Source organism: Trichechus manatus, unplaced genomic scaffold, assembly GCF_000243295.1.
Source record: "Trichechus manatus latirostris isolate Lorelei unplaced genomic scaffold, TriManLat1.0 scaffold00186, whole genome shotgun sequence".
Lineage (NCBI taxonomy): Eukaryota > Metazoa > Chordata > Mammalia > Sirenia > Trichechidae > Trichechus > Trichechus manatus.
In genome coordinates this window covers 1,318,803-1,335,079 of record NW_004444122.1, presented here as the reverse complement: position 1 = coordinate 1,335,079, position 16,277 = coordinate 1,318,803, and the positions used below count along the sequence as shown (strand labels likewise).

The 16,277-nt window shown below is 49.5% G+C and overlaps 1 protein-coding gene across 2 annotated transcripts in view; it reads left to right on the top strand.

The window, feature by feature from the left end:
- Positions 1–16,277, top strand: part of RASGRF1 (Ras protein specific guanine nucleotide releasing factor 1) — a 118,120-nt gene that overhangs the window by 47,029 nt on the left and 54,814 nt on the right. For both annotated transcript variants that reach the window (XM_004387484.2, XM_004387483.1), the window contains exons 5-8: positions 2,723–2,976; positions 13,432–13,511; positions 14,832–15,025; positions 15,691–15,800. In XM_004387484.2, the coding sequence (XP_004387541.1) occupies positions 2,723–2,976; positions 13,432–13,511; positions 14,832–15,025; positions 15,691–15,800 (638 nt within the window). The remainder of the gene's footprint in view (positions 1–2,722; positions 2,977–13,431; positions 13,512–14,831; positions 15,026–15,690; positions 15,801–16,277) is intronic.

Below are 16,277 nucleotides of genomic sequence, written 5' to 3'. Positions count from 1 at the left end.
ACCCAGACCAGAAGCTGCAAGCTGGCATCCCAGGAGCCAAATTCAGCCTGCTATTGTGTTTGATGTTTTTAAGCCCACACAGAATTTTGTTATTTTTTTTTTTTTTTTTTTTTAATTTGTTACCAGTGTTTTAAAAGCTAAACATTTCACATAAAAATCTGGATTTCTGATTCCTCTTGAGACTAGAAATAGCTAACATTCATTAAGCACTTTCTATGTGCCAGACACTATTCTAGAAGTTGATGTGGATTAATTTGATCCTCACTGAAAACCCTATGGGGTTTTATTATTGTCTCCACTTCACATATGGGGACGCTGAGGGACAGAGAGGCAATGACGTGTCCAAGGTCACACAGCTAAATATTTGCAGAGTCATGGTCACAGCTTGGCCACCCAGCTGAGGAGCTCATGCCCTCAATCTCTGGGCTGCACGGCCTCTTGCAAAAGCAGAAGGTCCAGCTGCCCTGGGCTGCCTCCCACATATGACCGCAGTCAAGGGTTACTGCCCCCGTTAGGTCCCTACCCGGCTGGCTTCAGACATTTATAGGACCTGCCAGGCCCCTGAAGGCATTTGAATCTGCCACCCAGGACTAAACCAAGCCCACCCAGGAGGGATGCCTGCTTCCCTTCTCTGCTCAGGCCCGCTGGGCTTCCCAGCTTACCCTGTCCCCCGCCAGCCACTCCTAGCGGCCTTTCTGGTTGGAGCATTTTTTTTAAAGACCAGCTGAAATTCACTTTTCATCACTCTGATATCACCCTCTGAGAATCCCTGTGTGGTGAAAATGGTTGACACACTCAGCTGCTGACTGAAAGGTTGTAGGTTCGAGTCTACCCAGAGGTGCCTTGGAAGAAAGGCCTGGCGATCTACTTCCAAAATATCAGCCACTGAAAGCCCTGTGGAGCGCAGTTCTACTCTGATACACATGGGTTCGCCATGAGTTGAAGTTGACTGAACGACAACTGGTTTTGGGAGCCTCAGAGCAAGCCCTACCCTCTTTGAGAAAGCTCTTCCCTCCTACCTTCATAGGTAGCTGTTGCGACTCCGATCAGCCCTCCCCTCTCCACAACAAACACCCCTAGCCGGCTGTCAGGTGTGTATCTGGTGCTTATGGCCTGTGCCCATTTCAGCTGATCATATTTTGATTATCACTCTGCCTGGGCCCCCAGCAGGTGATCCCCAGAGCAGGACTCCCAGCACCCCAACCCCAGCTCCATCCAGCCATCTTGTTCTGTTGCCCATTCCCCACATCCCTCCCTGTGTGGACTCTGAGCTTGCACACAGCTCAGGAGTGGAAGTGGCGGGGAGCCAGGTGGCCCCTGGTTGGAAGCATGTGCGTCTTAAATGACTTTCTGTGTATGTGAATCAAGGCCCTTTTCCAAGTTCTTGCCAAAACGAGGCCACTCCAAGCAGCCCGACTCTAAGACAAGGAGTTAAGTGTTTTACCATTCCCTACTGTGGCAGGAGAAGAGGCTTCGGGCAGGCGCCAGCACTCAGAAGCCGCTGATGAGGCCCAAGCATAAGATTAACTAATTTGCCATGTTCTATTCAATTTGATAATCGCCCTCTCTCCAGACAAGCTTTAATTGAGACTTCTGGGCTTTCAGGCCAGTCATTAGAAGAGAGAAGGTGTGAGCCGTGCCCAGCACGGTGGCAACCCTTTATCCTCAAGCTGCCTCTCATGGAGACGTGGGGCCACATTGTCCCCCTTCAGCAAATGCTTCTGGTTAAAACGCAGAGTCTGATCCAGTAGGTCTGGGACAGGGCCCGAGAATCTGCATTTCTACCAAGCTCTCTAGGGAGATGCTGATGTTACCAGTCCGTAGACTACACCTTGAGTCCAGCCATCATCTCATTAGCCCCATTTTACGGATGGGAAAATTGACTCGGAGGGACCAAACAGCTTGCCCAGCATGATGCAGGTAGCAGAGCCAGGCCCGGTCCATGTCTATGCTCTTTCTCCGGCACGCCCAGCATGCCAAAAACAAAAACAAAAACCCAGCCCCATCGCCGTCAAGTCAGTTCTGACTCATAGCCACCCCATGTGTTACAGAATGGAGCTGCTCCATAGAGTTTTCTTGGCTGTAACCTTTTCGGAAGCAGATTGCCAGGACTTTCTTCAGCAGTGCCACTGGGTGGGTTCAAACTGACAACTTTTAGGTTAGTTGTTGTTGTTGGTAGGTACCGTCAAGTCGATTTCAACTCATAGTGAGCCCGTGTGACAGAGCAGAACTGCTCCATAGGGTTTTCTAGGCTGTAATCTTTATGGGAAGGAGTCTTGGTGGTGCTAAGTGTTAAGTGTTTAGCTGCTAACCAGAAGGTCAGCAATTCGAACCCATCTTGCAGCTTTGTGGGAGAAAGACCTGGCAATTTGTTCCCATAAAGATTACAGCCTAGAAAACCTTGCAAGGCAGTCCTCCGCCACGTGGGGTTGTTAGGAGTCAAAATCGACTCAGTGGCACCTAACAACAATCTTTATGGAAGCAGATCATCAGGTCTTTCTCCCACAGAGCCACTGGGCAGGTTTGAACTGCCAACTTTTGGGTTAGCAGCTGAGTGCTTAACCATTGTGCCACCAGGGCTTCAGCTGGGTGCAAATGTTTGCATCGCCTAGGGACCTTGGGGGATGACAAAGTCTTGGTCCCTGCTCTTGGGGAGCTCCAGCCTGTCAGGACAAGAGAAGCCAAGTCTAACGGGAGACTCTCTGCTGGTCTGGGCACCCAGGTGCAGAGCTTCCTGCGGGGCTGGCTGTGCCGGCGCAAGTGGAAGACCATCATCCAGGACTACATCCGGTCGCCCCACGCCGACAGCATGCGCAAGAGGAACCAGGTGGTGTTCAGCATGCTGGAGGCCGAGGCTGAGTACGTGCAGCAGCTGCACATCCTTGTCAACAACTTCCTGCGCCCGCTGCGCATGGCCGCCAGCTCCAAGAAGCCCCCCATCACACACGATGATGTCAGCAGCATCTTCCTGAACAGGTGAGCACTCCCAAAGGTTCGCCCCACCTCAGCGCACTTGGCCAGGGTGGGAAGAAGGGGCTTAACTGGTATTGGCCACCAGGTGCTGAGCTGAACTTTGACAGGAGTCCTCATCTAATGCCCGCAAAGTGCAGATAAGGAAACTGAGGCCCCGAGATGAAGGAAGTTGCCGAAGGTCAGGTAGCTAGAAACCGCCCTGCCCCAACACCCGTGAGGCCTGGAGCAAAGTCAATGTTTCTGTACGGGGGCGACGGTGCTCCCCAGGGGACATTTGGCAATGTCTGCAGACATTTCGGGTTGTCACAACTGGGAGAGGGTGCTGGTATCATCTAGCTGGTAGAGGCAGGGATGCTGCTAAACATCCTACAGTGCCCAGGACAGCCCCCACCACAAAGAATTAGCCAGCCAATGTTGAGACACCCTGGTTTAAATGTTTAAAAGTTTTAAATCAAGCTACAAAATGTTAAATAAAATATAGTCTCTTCTCCTACCTCTATTCGGTCATAATGGCCTGGGGTCAGGTTCAGATTTAGAATTCTTAGGCCCTTCAGAGTGCTGCTCTGTACCACGCTTCCCACGTAATTTATAAAAGCAGTCACTTTTCCCAGCTGGTGGCTCTGGGCATTAGGACGGGGTCTTTGGAACTTCAGAGGCTGAGCTGATGACTGCTTTTCTGCTGTCAGCCTCTTTAAGGATTTTCTTAGGAAATGGATTAAAGGAGCTTCTTGATGGGCAAGAAAATTGTGTAAACTATATAAAAATAACAAAAAATGAAAACATAGAGAGAGTTCTATTTGCAGATGATCCGCGTCTAGGAATTAAAGTGAATCAGTGTGTGACCTTAGACGGTGTCTGAGTTCCCTAGTGCTGCTGTAACAGAAATGCCACAGGTAGTGGGCTTTGAAGAACAGAAATTCATTTTCTCATAGTTCTGGAGGCTAGAAGTCCAAATTGAGGTCTAGGCCATGTGGATTCCTTCCTCGTGGGTAGTCCCTGGCATTCCTTTGTTCTTGGTGATCATCACATGGTGTTGTCTTCCCTGGTATATGCTCGAATGTCTCTGTGTCTGATCTTCTCTTTATATAACGAAAAAGCAATTAGGTTTCGGATCAGCCCTACACTGGATAGCTTCAACTGATGGGTTACATTACATTACATTATGGAAGATGATTACATTACATTTACACTAAATTACATCCACAGGTATAGGGGTTAGGATCCCAACACATATTTGGGGGGATACCATTCAATCCATAATAGATGGTAATTAAACCGCATTGTTATAAAAAATATTCATCATTCAGTCATTTCACTAATTCTAACCAGCCAAGCGCTCTACATAGGTATTTGTGACCCAGGGTCACCTTCTCTGTGCCCTCCTCTTCCCCCTTCCCCTGCCAGTGTGGTGTGGTGAGTTTGAGGGGACTTGGGACACCCCAGGGGAGGTGGCAGAGGCAGTGGATGTGAGTCAAACATGGTTCTGATGCCCAGACAAGAAATGGGAGCTGGAAAGGCTGAAAGTCATTGGGGTGGGACAGGGCTGACACCATGGACGTGGACGAGGCATCAGAAGAAGGAGAAACAGAGAGGCCGAGAGAAAGAAGTAGGAGGAGGGAAACGTGCTTTTGGCCTTACACAACCTTCTAGAAACCCTGAGTCAGTGAGTCTGACAACATTGTCTTTAATATATATGTTGAACACAATTTTTAAATATTATGTAAATTACCAAAATAAAGAAAATGTATGCTATCTTTTTATGAAATCAGGTAACATTGGCTCCAGAAAATACAACTGAGTCTTTTAGATTCAGAGACTTAAAATTTGGCTGGAAAGTGAAGGGCTTGGTTCTTCCTGAGGAGACCTTGGACAGTTCTCCTGCGATACCTGCCTTGCTTTAGAGCGAGGTTCTCACACTTGAGCCTAGAACTTGGGCACTACCGTCAGAGTTTCTCGATCTCAAGGTCTGGAATGGGGCTGAGGATGTGCATTTCTAACAAGTCAGCAGGTGCTGCTGATGCTTCGGGTCCTGGGCCACAACTGGAAAAGCCCGGCCTTGGATCACCATGCCGGCCTGTGTGGGTGGCTTGGCTGTGGCCAGTTGCTTCAGGAATACTTCAGGAAGCCTTGTTATATTGTTATGTTGTTTGTATTTTTCTTGCATTTTAGGCCATTATTGCAAACTTTCAGTGACTGTTTCTCATAATCACTAAGAGACAAAGGTTTTCTTTCATATTTATCTTTTGTATTTTTTTATATATATAACTTTGTTAGACTGTATTGATCGTTAATGGAATTTTTTTAACCCAGAATCTTTGGTTAAGACTATTCACACCAGATCCTAGCATTTGTTCACAGCCTGTTTGAAAAATCACACCATGATTTTACATTTTTATCTTTTAAGAAATGAATGAATTCAGCAGGGTACCTGTAATAGAGAGTAAAGAAGAGGGAGGAAGGGGGACTTTTGTCTTCTCATGAAGCTGATATTTTCAACACTGACCCTAAAAAGAAACGGAGAGGTGGAAACAACCCAAGTGCCTGTCAACAGATGAATGGATAAACAAAATGTGGTATATACATACAATGGAATATTATTCAGTCATAAGGAGAAATGAATTCTGATACGTACCACCAATGGATGAACCTTGAAAACATTATACTTAGTGAAGTAAGCCAGACACAAAAGAACAAATATTGTATGATCCCACTTACATGATCTTACCCATGTCGAACAGGTAAACCCATCCAGACAAAAGAAGATTAGTAGTTTAAGAAAAATATTGTCACTAAGGGGTGATACATGTCGCATGTATACAGGAACTGAATATTTGTTTGCCAATTTTAGTGATGAGCAGGTGAAACCAAGGGCTTGGAAAACACGTTTAGATTTAAAAGGAGAATAAGTGGGAGGAAAGATGTATTAATGGTTAGATGATAGGTAGGTAGGTAGGTAGGTAGACAGACAGACAGATAGGAAGAATCTTGACACAAAAAAATGGAAAGTAGGAAATGAGGGAGAATTTGTAGCAAAGAAATTTATAAAGGAATAGGGAGGGTGGAGCCCACATCCATTGTGAGGGTTCTCTCCCCTCTCTCTATCTCAGACACAGCCACCTAGCATCCATTCCTCAACTCTAAACCCGGGCCCTAAATCTCAGACAATCCCCGGCCTTGCTTCTGAAGGAGATTTCATATTCCACTGTTGACCTGGGAACAAATCAGCTGTGTGTCTTTAGGGATATAATCCACACCCCCACCCCCACCCCCAAAAAAGAAACAGGGAAAGAGACTTCATCTAGACCTATGAATCCTTTGGCAGGGCAGGTAGATAGATTCACCCAAATCTGTCTTCCCCTTCCTATTGTTGACAGGAAGCCAGCCTGTCGGAAGGTGCCCAGCAATGATGAGAGTGGAAGGAGAGTGTTGGTGAGCAGTGGCCCCACCAAAGGCAGGGACACTCATTGGCTCATTCACTCAACAAACACAAGCAAGTGGCACTCCGTGCCCGGCTGCATGCTGGGTCCACAGATGCGGAGGTGGGCCACGTGGGCCCTGTCATCTCCCCTGCAGCCTTGTTAAATAATGAGATAGAATCTCCCCGCCGCCCTCCGCTCTCCCAGACTGTGGCTTATTACAGCGCAGAGCTCCAAAGGCACTGTCTCACGCTTGTCAGGTTAGATCACTTTCCCTCGCACATGAGCCCAGCCTTCCTGTTTCCTGTAAGTGCTGTGGGGACCCAGGACATGCCCCTCCCCAGTCCCCCTACCTCAGACCACAGTCCAGAGCTCGGTGCGTCGATAGCCCAGGGCAGAGGCCAGCAGCCCACGTATTAGAAAGCGTGCCAGCACATAGCTTTCCCTTGGATTAGCTTTTAGGCTGAAATGTACAGCCACGTTAAAAACCTGATACTAATTTGGTGATTTGGTTTACTGGCGCTTATTAACAGAGGTCCGTGGGAAGAGCGAGGCCTTCCTCCAGGTTGGAAGATTCATCAAGGATGTTGCAGAGCTGGGGAGGGTATTAACTGTGTGCTTTACAAAAAGAGGAGAAAAGATCTTTGAGCTAAACAGCTGCAGCAGGCTTTGTTTAACCAAGACAATAAGCATATAAACTTGGACTATTTCCCTGTAATAAAAATCATGCCCAGCATCCTGTGCTTGCCCCGTGATGAGAGACGTCGAGCCCTAGGGAGCGAATGGTTTGTATCTGATTGATTGGCAGTGGCTGCCTGGAGCCCTGGGTTGAGAAGGACAATGAGGCCACATCCAGCTCGGTGAGGGCGAGTGCCACGATCAGTTTGTCATGTCTGCATGGGCTAGGGAATGGGGAGAGGCAGGTGCTTGAACCCATGATGACTAACTGGCGAAGTACAGTTGGCAGAGGGTGGGGCAGGAGTGAAGAGGCCCGGGTTCTGTCCTGCTCTGGCGGAGCCCTATGCACCTTGGATTGGCTTTGGCAGATCACACGCCTTTCTGGGCTCAGGGAGAGCACAGGGCATGGTGAGCACTTTCCAGTGTGCCCTGTAGAAGGGCCACTTACTCTCCCTGGAACATTCTTTTTACCCTACTCCGGTCAGTTTTCTCCTACTCCTTCTTTAAGCCTTCCCCTGGATGTCACGCCCCTAACTAACTCCCACCCCCCGGACCTTGCCACCGTTGGCTGATGTCCTCTGGTTTTACACTCCCAGGACCCCTGTGCTGCCCTTTTGTAGCATTTGTCACACTTAAATAATGATTTCTTTCACGACTAGATTCCCCACTAGACTATAAAGCTCCCTGTGGGCAGGGACAGGGCAGTAGAATACAGCTGCACCTGTCGTGCACTGCACAATCCAGGAAGCACCATTCACGTAGACCAGGAGTCGGCAAACCTTTTCTGTAAAGGGCCAGATAACAAAAACTTTCAGCTTTGCAGGCCATCAGTCTCTGTCGCAACTACTCAACTCTGCCGCTATAGCGTGAAAGCAGGCATATATAATACATGAGTGAATGGGCATGATTGTATTCACTAATACACTAACATTAATTACATGCAATTTTTTTATGTCACAAAATAGTCTTCTTTTGATTTTTTTTTTTTTCCACCATTTAAAACTGTGAAAAGCATTCTAAACTCACAGGCCATACAAAGACAGATTTGGCCCGTGGGCGTAGTTTGCCAACCCCTGACATAGGCTAGGATGTGGACGGTACCCCCTAGAATTGTGTGTGCAGTGGCCCTGGTGAGGACCATTTCTATTTTTCTCTCTGCAGGAATCAGATATATGGATATCAATGTCTGACCAAGTGCCTGTTACCCAGTAGGTACTCAGCAACTATGTGCTGAATGAATGAATAAAACGCTAGTTCTGCAAGATGTTAATGGGTTGTTCCACTTTCAAAGGATCATGTAGATTTAGGAAAACTGCACGGTAGATTGCCCCTTAACCGAAAACCAAACCAAATCCATTGCCATTGAGTTGATTCCGACTCATAGCAACCCTAAAAGACAGAGTAGAACTGCCCCATAAAGTTTCCAAGGCTGTAATCTTTATGGAAGCAGACTGCTGTACCTTTCTTCCAAGTAGCGGCTGGTGAGTTTGAACCGCCAACCTTTCAGTTAGCAACAGCACACTTAACCACTGCGCCACCAGTGCTCTTAGAGAGTCATAATAAACTAAGCATTTTAAAAGAGTCAATCATCCCTTTTTAAGTTGCTACAGAGCATAGAAAAATGTGGAAAGTTTCCCAATTCTTTTTACCAAAACTTGATTAAAAACTAGCACATTTCCGTGGGTACATACACACACACCACTGGAGCACTCTCGCTAATGAACAGAGGAGCTATGCCAACAAAGATGGCGAGTTAAGAGTGTTCAGGCAAAGGGAACAGCCTGTGCAAAGGCTGTGAGGCAGGAAAAAGCTTGGCAAGTTCAAGGAAGAGAAAGAAGGCCAGAGTGGCAGGAGGAGAGGGGGAGAGGGAGTGACTCATGAGACAGGGAGGGGCAGTTCTTGTAGGGCTTTAAGGCCAAGTTAAGGAGTGGGTCATTATCCCACTCCACAGGATCAGATTTAGGCCTGTAAAGGATGAGTCTGGTGACTGTGTGGAGAATGGTTGGAACAGGGGCAAGAGTGGGAGCAATGGACAAGTTAGTGGTCTGTTGACAGTAGTCCAGGCAGAGATGATGGGGGTGGCAGGAGTGAGTGAGTGAAGAGAACAGGATCAGCAGCGTTTGATGGAGTGAATGTAGGTTCTGCCTGAGCTGGCGAGATGAGTCTAGTTGAATGAGATGAGAAGTCAATGAAGAAGGAACAAGTCTGCGGGGGGCAAATCAGAGTCAGAATCAACATGAAAAGTACTAAAACTGTTAGGAGTTCAGATTGTGAAAGAAAGAAATCATCAACGTCGGTAGTTTTCCTCTATATCTACAGTAACCAGTTAGAAAATACAATGTGCAAAAAGGATCCCATTCTCCATGACAGCAAAAACCTAGAATACCTAGGGACAAACACGGAGCCTGTGTGACAAGGGCCTAAATGAAGACATCAGTAGGCAGAGAGACATAGCGGCCCCTTGGATGGAAAAGTTCCATCTGGCAAAGATGTCATTTTCTCCCCAAATTTTCGATAAATTTAATATAATTCCAATTGAAACATAACCTAGCAAAATGATTTTAAAGCTCACCCGAAGGAATAAATATATACAAATAGATAAGAACATTCCAAAAAAGAACAATAAATGAACCCTGTAATTAAACTATATTATAAAAGCTTACAAATATATTCTAAAGTAATAACAACAACGAGCCCCGGTGGCGCAGTGGTTAAGAGCTACGGCTGCTAACCAAAAGGTCAGCAGTTCTTCGAATCCACCAGGCACTCCTTGGAAACCCTATGGGGCAGTTCCTCTCTCCTATAGGGTCACTCTGAGTCGAAATCGACTTGACAGCAACAGGTTTGGTTTTTTTTTGGTTTTTGGAGGACCAGAGCAATAACAGATCAATAGATCATTGGAACAAAATAGAAGTCCAGAAACAGATTTAGAATATATGAGAATTTTGTAAATATGAAAAGACAGCCTATCAAATCAGTAGGAAAGAGATGAGAATAAATAGGACTGGGAGATCGGTGAACCAAATGGAGAGGAAGCTTACACTGATATCCATTATTCACATCTTACACCAAAGTAAATTCTAGATATAGTAAGTATTTATGTGTAAAAATGAAACCATAAAATACAATCTATTATGAACTATAGGTGAGTATGAACGCAGCCTGGGGGCGGGGACAGACACGATGCCCAAGGCAGAAAGCAGAAAGAAATTCATTGGTAAACCTACAAATGCAAAAAGGAAAAACTTCAAAAAAACAACTACACACACAAATAGGTAAGCAAAAATGTCTACAGCACACATGTCAGGCTATCTGCTTAGTATATAAACCAAAAAAAACACACAAACCCGTTGCTGTCGAGTCGTTCCAACCCATGGCAACCCTGTAGGACAGGGTAGAACTGCCCCATAGGGTTTCCAAGGAGCGGTTGGTGGATAAGGTTATTTAAAATTAATACGATAGAAAATAGGAAATGGATATGAATAGAATAAGGAATTCTCAAAAGAAGAAGAAATACAAACGGCCGATATATAGGAAAAAATGTTCAACCAACCCACTAATAATGATTTTTTTAAAGCAAATCAAATCAAAATGAGATACTTTTTTTTTCCTTATCAGATGAGTAACGGTGGTAATTTCTAGGTAATAGGATTACAGTGAAATACTCAAAGTTCACACTTTTAAAAAAAATGAGGCTTCACCAACTGTATTTTCATAGTTCTAGCGTATGATGTTTCTGATATGCTACTACACAAGTCTGTGCAGTATTGGAATTTAAGGAGGTTTCTTTCCTCCAGGGTGTATCCTGACAGTTGTCTGTCAGAGCTGCCTGGGAATGGCTTCCCTGAGCCTTGCTGTGGCAATGTCCCAGGGTCATCTAGATTCTCCTGCCTGTAGGAGAGAAGAGAACAAACAGCTCCCTCAGGAACCCCATGAAAGTCCCCTGGCTCCTATCCCGTACCCCTCAGGTCAGATGTTGTTCCCTCTGTGCACTCTCTTGCACCCAGGTGGTTTTCTTGCTATTGAGCTTTTTGAAGAATCATCACATGTGGGCTACCAAGGTTCTTAAAACTGATACATTTTGTTTATCTGTTCAGCAAATTAGTTCAGGGGCCATGGCCAGACAGAAACAAGGATCATTCTGCAGGAACTTGCTACCTGAAGAAATGATTTCATCGTCGGAAGTTTCCTAATCCAGAAATCAATGTGTAACGATACCTGGAGACGCACTTTCTCTTGGGACTTGAGGGAGATGGTAGACAAATTCATGATAATGATCAGACCCACACTCAGGAATGAGAACGTGGGAAAGTTTTCTCCACCGAGATTTTTTTTTTAAGTTCCCATTAGTTTCAGTATTTATGGAGTTTTCCTTCCAGCACATTCTGTGGAATATAGTGGAGTTGCTAGCTTTGCTCATTAGCCTGGAGGTGTTCTCATGGTCTCCTCTTCTCCCCACCCCCACCCCCTCCCCTCTCTCCCCTCCCTTCCCCTCCCATCCTCTGCTCTCTTCTTTCCTCTCTCCTCTATCTTCTCTCTCCTCTCTCCTCTCATCCCTGCTCTTTCTCTTTTTTCTTTCCCCTCCCCTCCCTTCTCTTCTATCCTCTCCCATCTCCTCTCTCCTCTGCTCTCTCCCCCACCTCCCTCCCCTCTCTCCCCCCTCCCTCTTTCCTCCCACCCTGGCTGTTTTCTGTCTGCCACCACCACCTTCCCTGCAGAGTGGGGATGCACAGAACATTTCACACCCCTCTGGAGTCACGGAGTCCCTCGCCCCCCAGGGCCCCTTCTGTACTTGGAGCCCATGCCCTGCACGCCGAGGCCTCCTGTGCCACAGCACCCCAGGGGCGTCTCTGCGCTTGGCACTTCCTGCCCAGGCTCTTGTGCTGAGGCAGTGAGACCCAGGGTGGGCGCGAGGGGTTGCCCTCAGGAGCTGCAGGGAGAGGGGACAGTCCCCATGACAGCTTCCCAGGGGGGCAAACACAGGCACCTCAAACAGCCAAACAAAGTGCAGGGAAACACAGCGGAAGGAGGGCGCAGGGGGCACATCTGCTGAGAATATAACCAAAGACGGGCCATCTGCTGTGGCAAAGAAACATGGCAAACTGTCCAGGGAGAGAGAGAGAGACGGGCTGCGACAGGCTCAGGACTGCCCCTGACTCCTGGGAGAATCCGTCCCTCTCTCTGGGCCTCAGTTTCCTATCCATAAATGGGATAAAATCCTTTCAGCTTACCATGTCTGGTTCAAAGGCAAGCTTCAGACTTACTGGGGGAACCTCCAGGTCTGCAGGGTGGTGGGAGCTGGGGGTGATGAACGGAATGGGGGAGAGACAGTTGGGAAGGAAGGCCCGGGTGCGGGAAGCAGCAGGCGCCGCCTCTCTCTGGTCTTCCTTGTGTTCTCGAAGGCTTGTCCTGGGAGAGGAGGGGCTCCCTGTGTAGTGGGCGGGGAAGGTGTGAGGGAGGGGAGCCCGGGCAGATGTGGCCTGGTGCTCAGAGGCCCTCCCCAGCCCAGTGCCAGGCTGCCAGGGAGCATGCATGTTCCCGGGGCACGTTTGATGGTGATAAAGTTGGGCTTTGCATACCAGGGAGATTCTAGGTCCTTTTGCTTCTGTGACTCAGATTCCGAGAAAGGGGGCAGTCATGGGGATGGTGGCAGGAAACTAGCATTTGCTGAGTGTCTGCTATGTACTAGGTACTGAAGTAGACACTTCACCTGCTGGGGTGACCTCACTTCGCCTGCATATTTTACACGGAAGGACCTGAGGTTCAGAGACATTAAGCATCTTGCTGAAGGTCACACAGCTGGGAAGGGGCGGAAAGTGGATTCGAGCCCCACTCTGTGTGGGTCCCAAGCCCCTAGCTCTTTCTACATCGTCAGTGGCTTTTACTCTGTGTTCTCCAGAGCCCTGGGTTCCTCCGAGATACCTCAGAGGCACCCCCAGCAGGTGGGGGCTCAAGGGAATAGGGGCGGCCGTCAGTCTCAGCAGCTCTACCCTCTGGGCAACTGACCAGCAGGGATGGTTTCCTGGGCACGCAACTCTTGAAGTTGACAGGCCCCACACTTATTTACCGGTCTCTGAGTGCCATCTCGACATTTTTAATAATTTTTGAACAAGGAACCCCACATTTTCCTTTTGCACTGGGCCCCATGAATTGTATAGTAAGTTCTGCTCGTGGGGTATCCGCGTAGGGACTCACTTGGGAAGGAGGTTTGCTGCTAAAGACTTCCACAGGAAGTGGTCGCTGCCCTATCCCTCAGGCCCCTCTGCAGCCCTGGCCTTGGGAGACCCTCTAGGCCCTGCCCGAGGCAGCCCGGAAGGGCAGGAACCCGCTCCCTCGGTCAAGCTTACCCGTGTTTCTTTTTCAGTGAAACCATCATGTTTTTGCACCAGATCTTTTACCAAGGCCTGAAAGCCCGAGTCTCCAGCTGGCCCACGCTGGTCCTGGGTGAGTAGATGCCCCTCACAGGGGCCCCCAGCCACTCTTCACCCCGGAAGTCCCTGTGCAGGGGACGTCAGCTGCCCCTCAAGGCTGGGGCACGTTCCAGAGCAGAACTGAGTGGCATCCTTAAAACCATCGAATCCCTCAAAGAGGTCAGAAGGGGAAAGACAAGTTGGCAAAAGCTATATTTCTAGGAGGAAGACATTTTCTGCAGTCGCATTGTTGAAGACACTGTCCATCAGGTTATCAAATGCCCTTTTATAAGAGCTCTCATTTCACGTTTATTACAAGGAAAGCATTTTTTTTTTTTTTTCTTTTTTAAATGAAGTTTGTAAGCAGAAGTTTCAGATGGTTTCATCCCTTCCTACCACATGTTGAAGGGCAGATCTGGGGAGATGGGTTGGGCTTTCGGGGGGCTGGAAAAGCAGGATATACCCAGAGAACCTGAGGGAGGTCAGAGAGAAACGGGCCAGGGGGACCCTCATGACTGAATCAGAGGGTGCAGAGCCGGGGAGGCTTGGTAGGACAAGGACAGACGGATGAAGGGACAGACAGACGAAGAAGCAGAGACTCACAGCAGGGCTTGTCACGTGGCGGGGAGAAGCCATGGAGTGGGAACGTCAGGAGACCCAGTTCCAAGCCAGCTACTGACTCACCTTGTGGCCTGGGATGGGTCACTTCCTGTCACAGGTGGGAGACTCTGGGATGGAGGTCTACTGGGGAGTGCCCTCAGCAGCAACACAGTGGGGGAGCGAGGGCAGCAAGATGGGGAAGAGGGAGAAGCTGGGCTTCCATACAGTTGCAACAGAGGCCTCAGCCCACCCCACGGGGAGCACTGGAGCTAGGGTGGCCATTCAGAGATGGCCCGACTTGAGGCAGGGGGCTGGCCTTTATACCCTCACACAGACCAGTCATTGGATGGGATATGACCTGGGCAAAGCAACTTCCCTTAGCAGAGAGCAATTCGTGGACAGGGACCCAGCTGAGAGTCATGAGCCACCAGCTCTCCAGGCGGCTGGGAGAACACGTCCTGAGGGGGATTCAGGAAGCACAGTACAGCATCCCTTACACCTTCTCTCTCTGACCCTGGACAAAGAGGTGTCAGAGGAAACAGGGTCCCCCGTCTCTAAAAATCTGTGATTCCAACATGATCCCAATAGCTGGGGCCCCTCTCTCTGGCCCTGGATAGGTACTCAAAGGCAGGGATCTGTCAGGGCAGGAGGGTTGAGCCTGGCCCCTGGCCTCACTGAGCGGACTGGGTGAGCCAAAGGCATACAGAGCATCTGTCTCCCACTGGCATCCGGCTGACCCCCACCCTCCTTCCAGCCGACTTGTTTGACATCCTGCTGCCCATGCTCAACATCTACCAGGAGTTCGTTCGCAACCACCAGTACAGCCTGCAGATCCTGGCCCACTGCAAGCAGAACCGTGACTTTGACAAGCTGTTGAAGCACTACGAGGCCAAACCCGACTGCGAGGAGAGGACACTGGAGACCTTCCTCACCTACCCCATGTTCCAGGTGGCCGCCAGCCCTGCCTGCCTGGGGGCCCACAGCGGGAAGGGCATGGCAGTGAGGGCCACAGCCGGGAGGAAGCCATGCCCGAGGGCACCATCCCTAATATAGATCGCAGCTCTAGGCTGCCTGGGCAATGGCGTTAGGACCAGCCCCGGGTCCTGGCCAGTGGAGGGCAAGCTGGCCGCGGTCCACAGAACAGGCGGGGGAAGTCATGGGGCAGCTCCTGCAGACAGCCATCAGGAGGCTCGTGCCCTACTGACACTTGAGCCCACTCCCCAGGCCCTGCCTCCTGCCAGGGTAGAGCCTCCAGCTTGGGCTCTGGTCCCCAGAGAAGACCCTAGAAGAGCCTCCACGATGGAGTCTGCAGCCCATTTCCTTCCTAAGCCCTGCCGTGGAAGTCCTCTGGGCTGAACAAATGTTCTCTCTTCTGTCTCTCTCTATCCCTCTATACTGCTACTCTGTCTCTTTGTCTTTCTTTCTTGCTTCACACTGTCTCTCTCTCGCTATCTCTGCCCCTCTCTTGCTCTTTGTCTCTGTCCCTGTCTCCCTGACCCTCCCTATTTCTCTGTCCCCGTCTCTCTGTCTTTCTCCATCCCTGTCACTTTGCCTCATCCCTGTCCTTCTGTCTGTCTCGGCTCCCTGTCCCTCTGCCTCTTCCCTATCCACAGATCCCCAGGTACATCTTGACGCTACATGAGCTCCTGGCCCACACACCTCACGAGCATGTTGAGCGCAACAGCCTGGACTACGCCAAGTCCAAGCTGGAGGAGCTGTCCAGGTAAGCCCACCTCCCCTGCCCTCCCCCAGACAGGAGCACGGGGCAGGCCGAAGACCCCTCCCTGGAGGCTTGCTGAGCCCCTAGATGCTAGAACTTGTGTTCAGATTCTGAGGGAGCAGCACAGCCGGTCCCACCTTGAAGCAGAGTCCCCTGAAGAGGTCCTGAGAGGTTTCAAATCAAGCCCAAGTGGGCACCAATAGGGACAGTGTGGCCCTGTGGGGTCCCTGCCACCGATGGGGGCAATGTGGGTGAGTGTGGGGTCCCTGGCACAGTAGGGGGATGGTGTAGGTGAGTGTGGGGTCCCTGGCACTGATGGGGATGACGCGGGTGAGTGTGTAGTCCCTGGCACTGATGGGAACAGCATGGGTGAGTGTACAGTCCCTGGCACCATGTGGGGATGGCATGGATGAGTGTGTGGGTTCCTGGCACTTATGGGGATGGTTTGGGTGACTGTGTGGGATCCCTGGCACCGTGTGG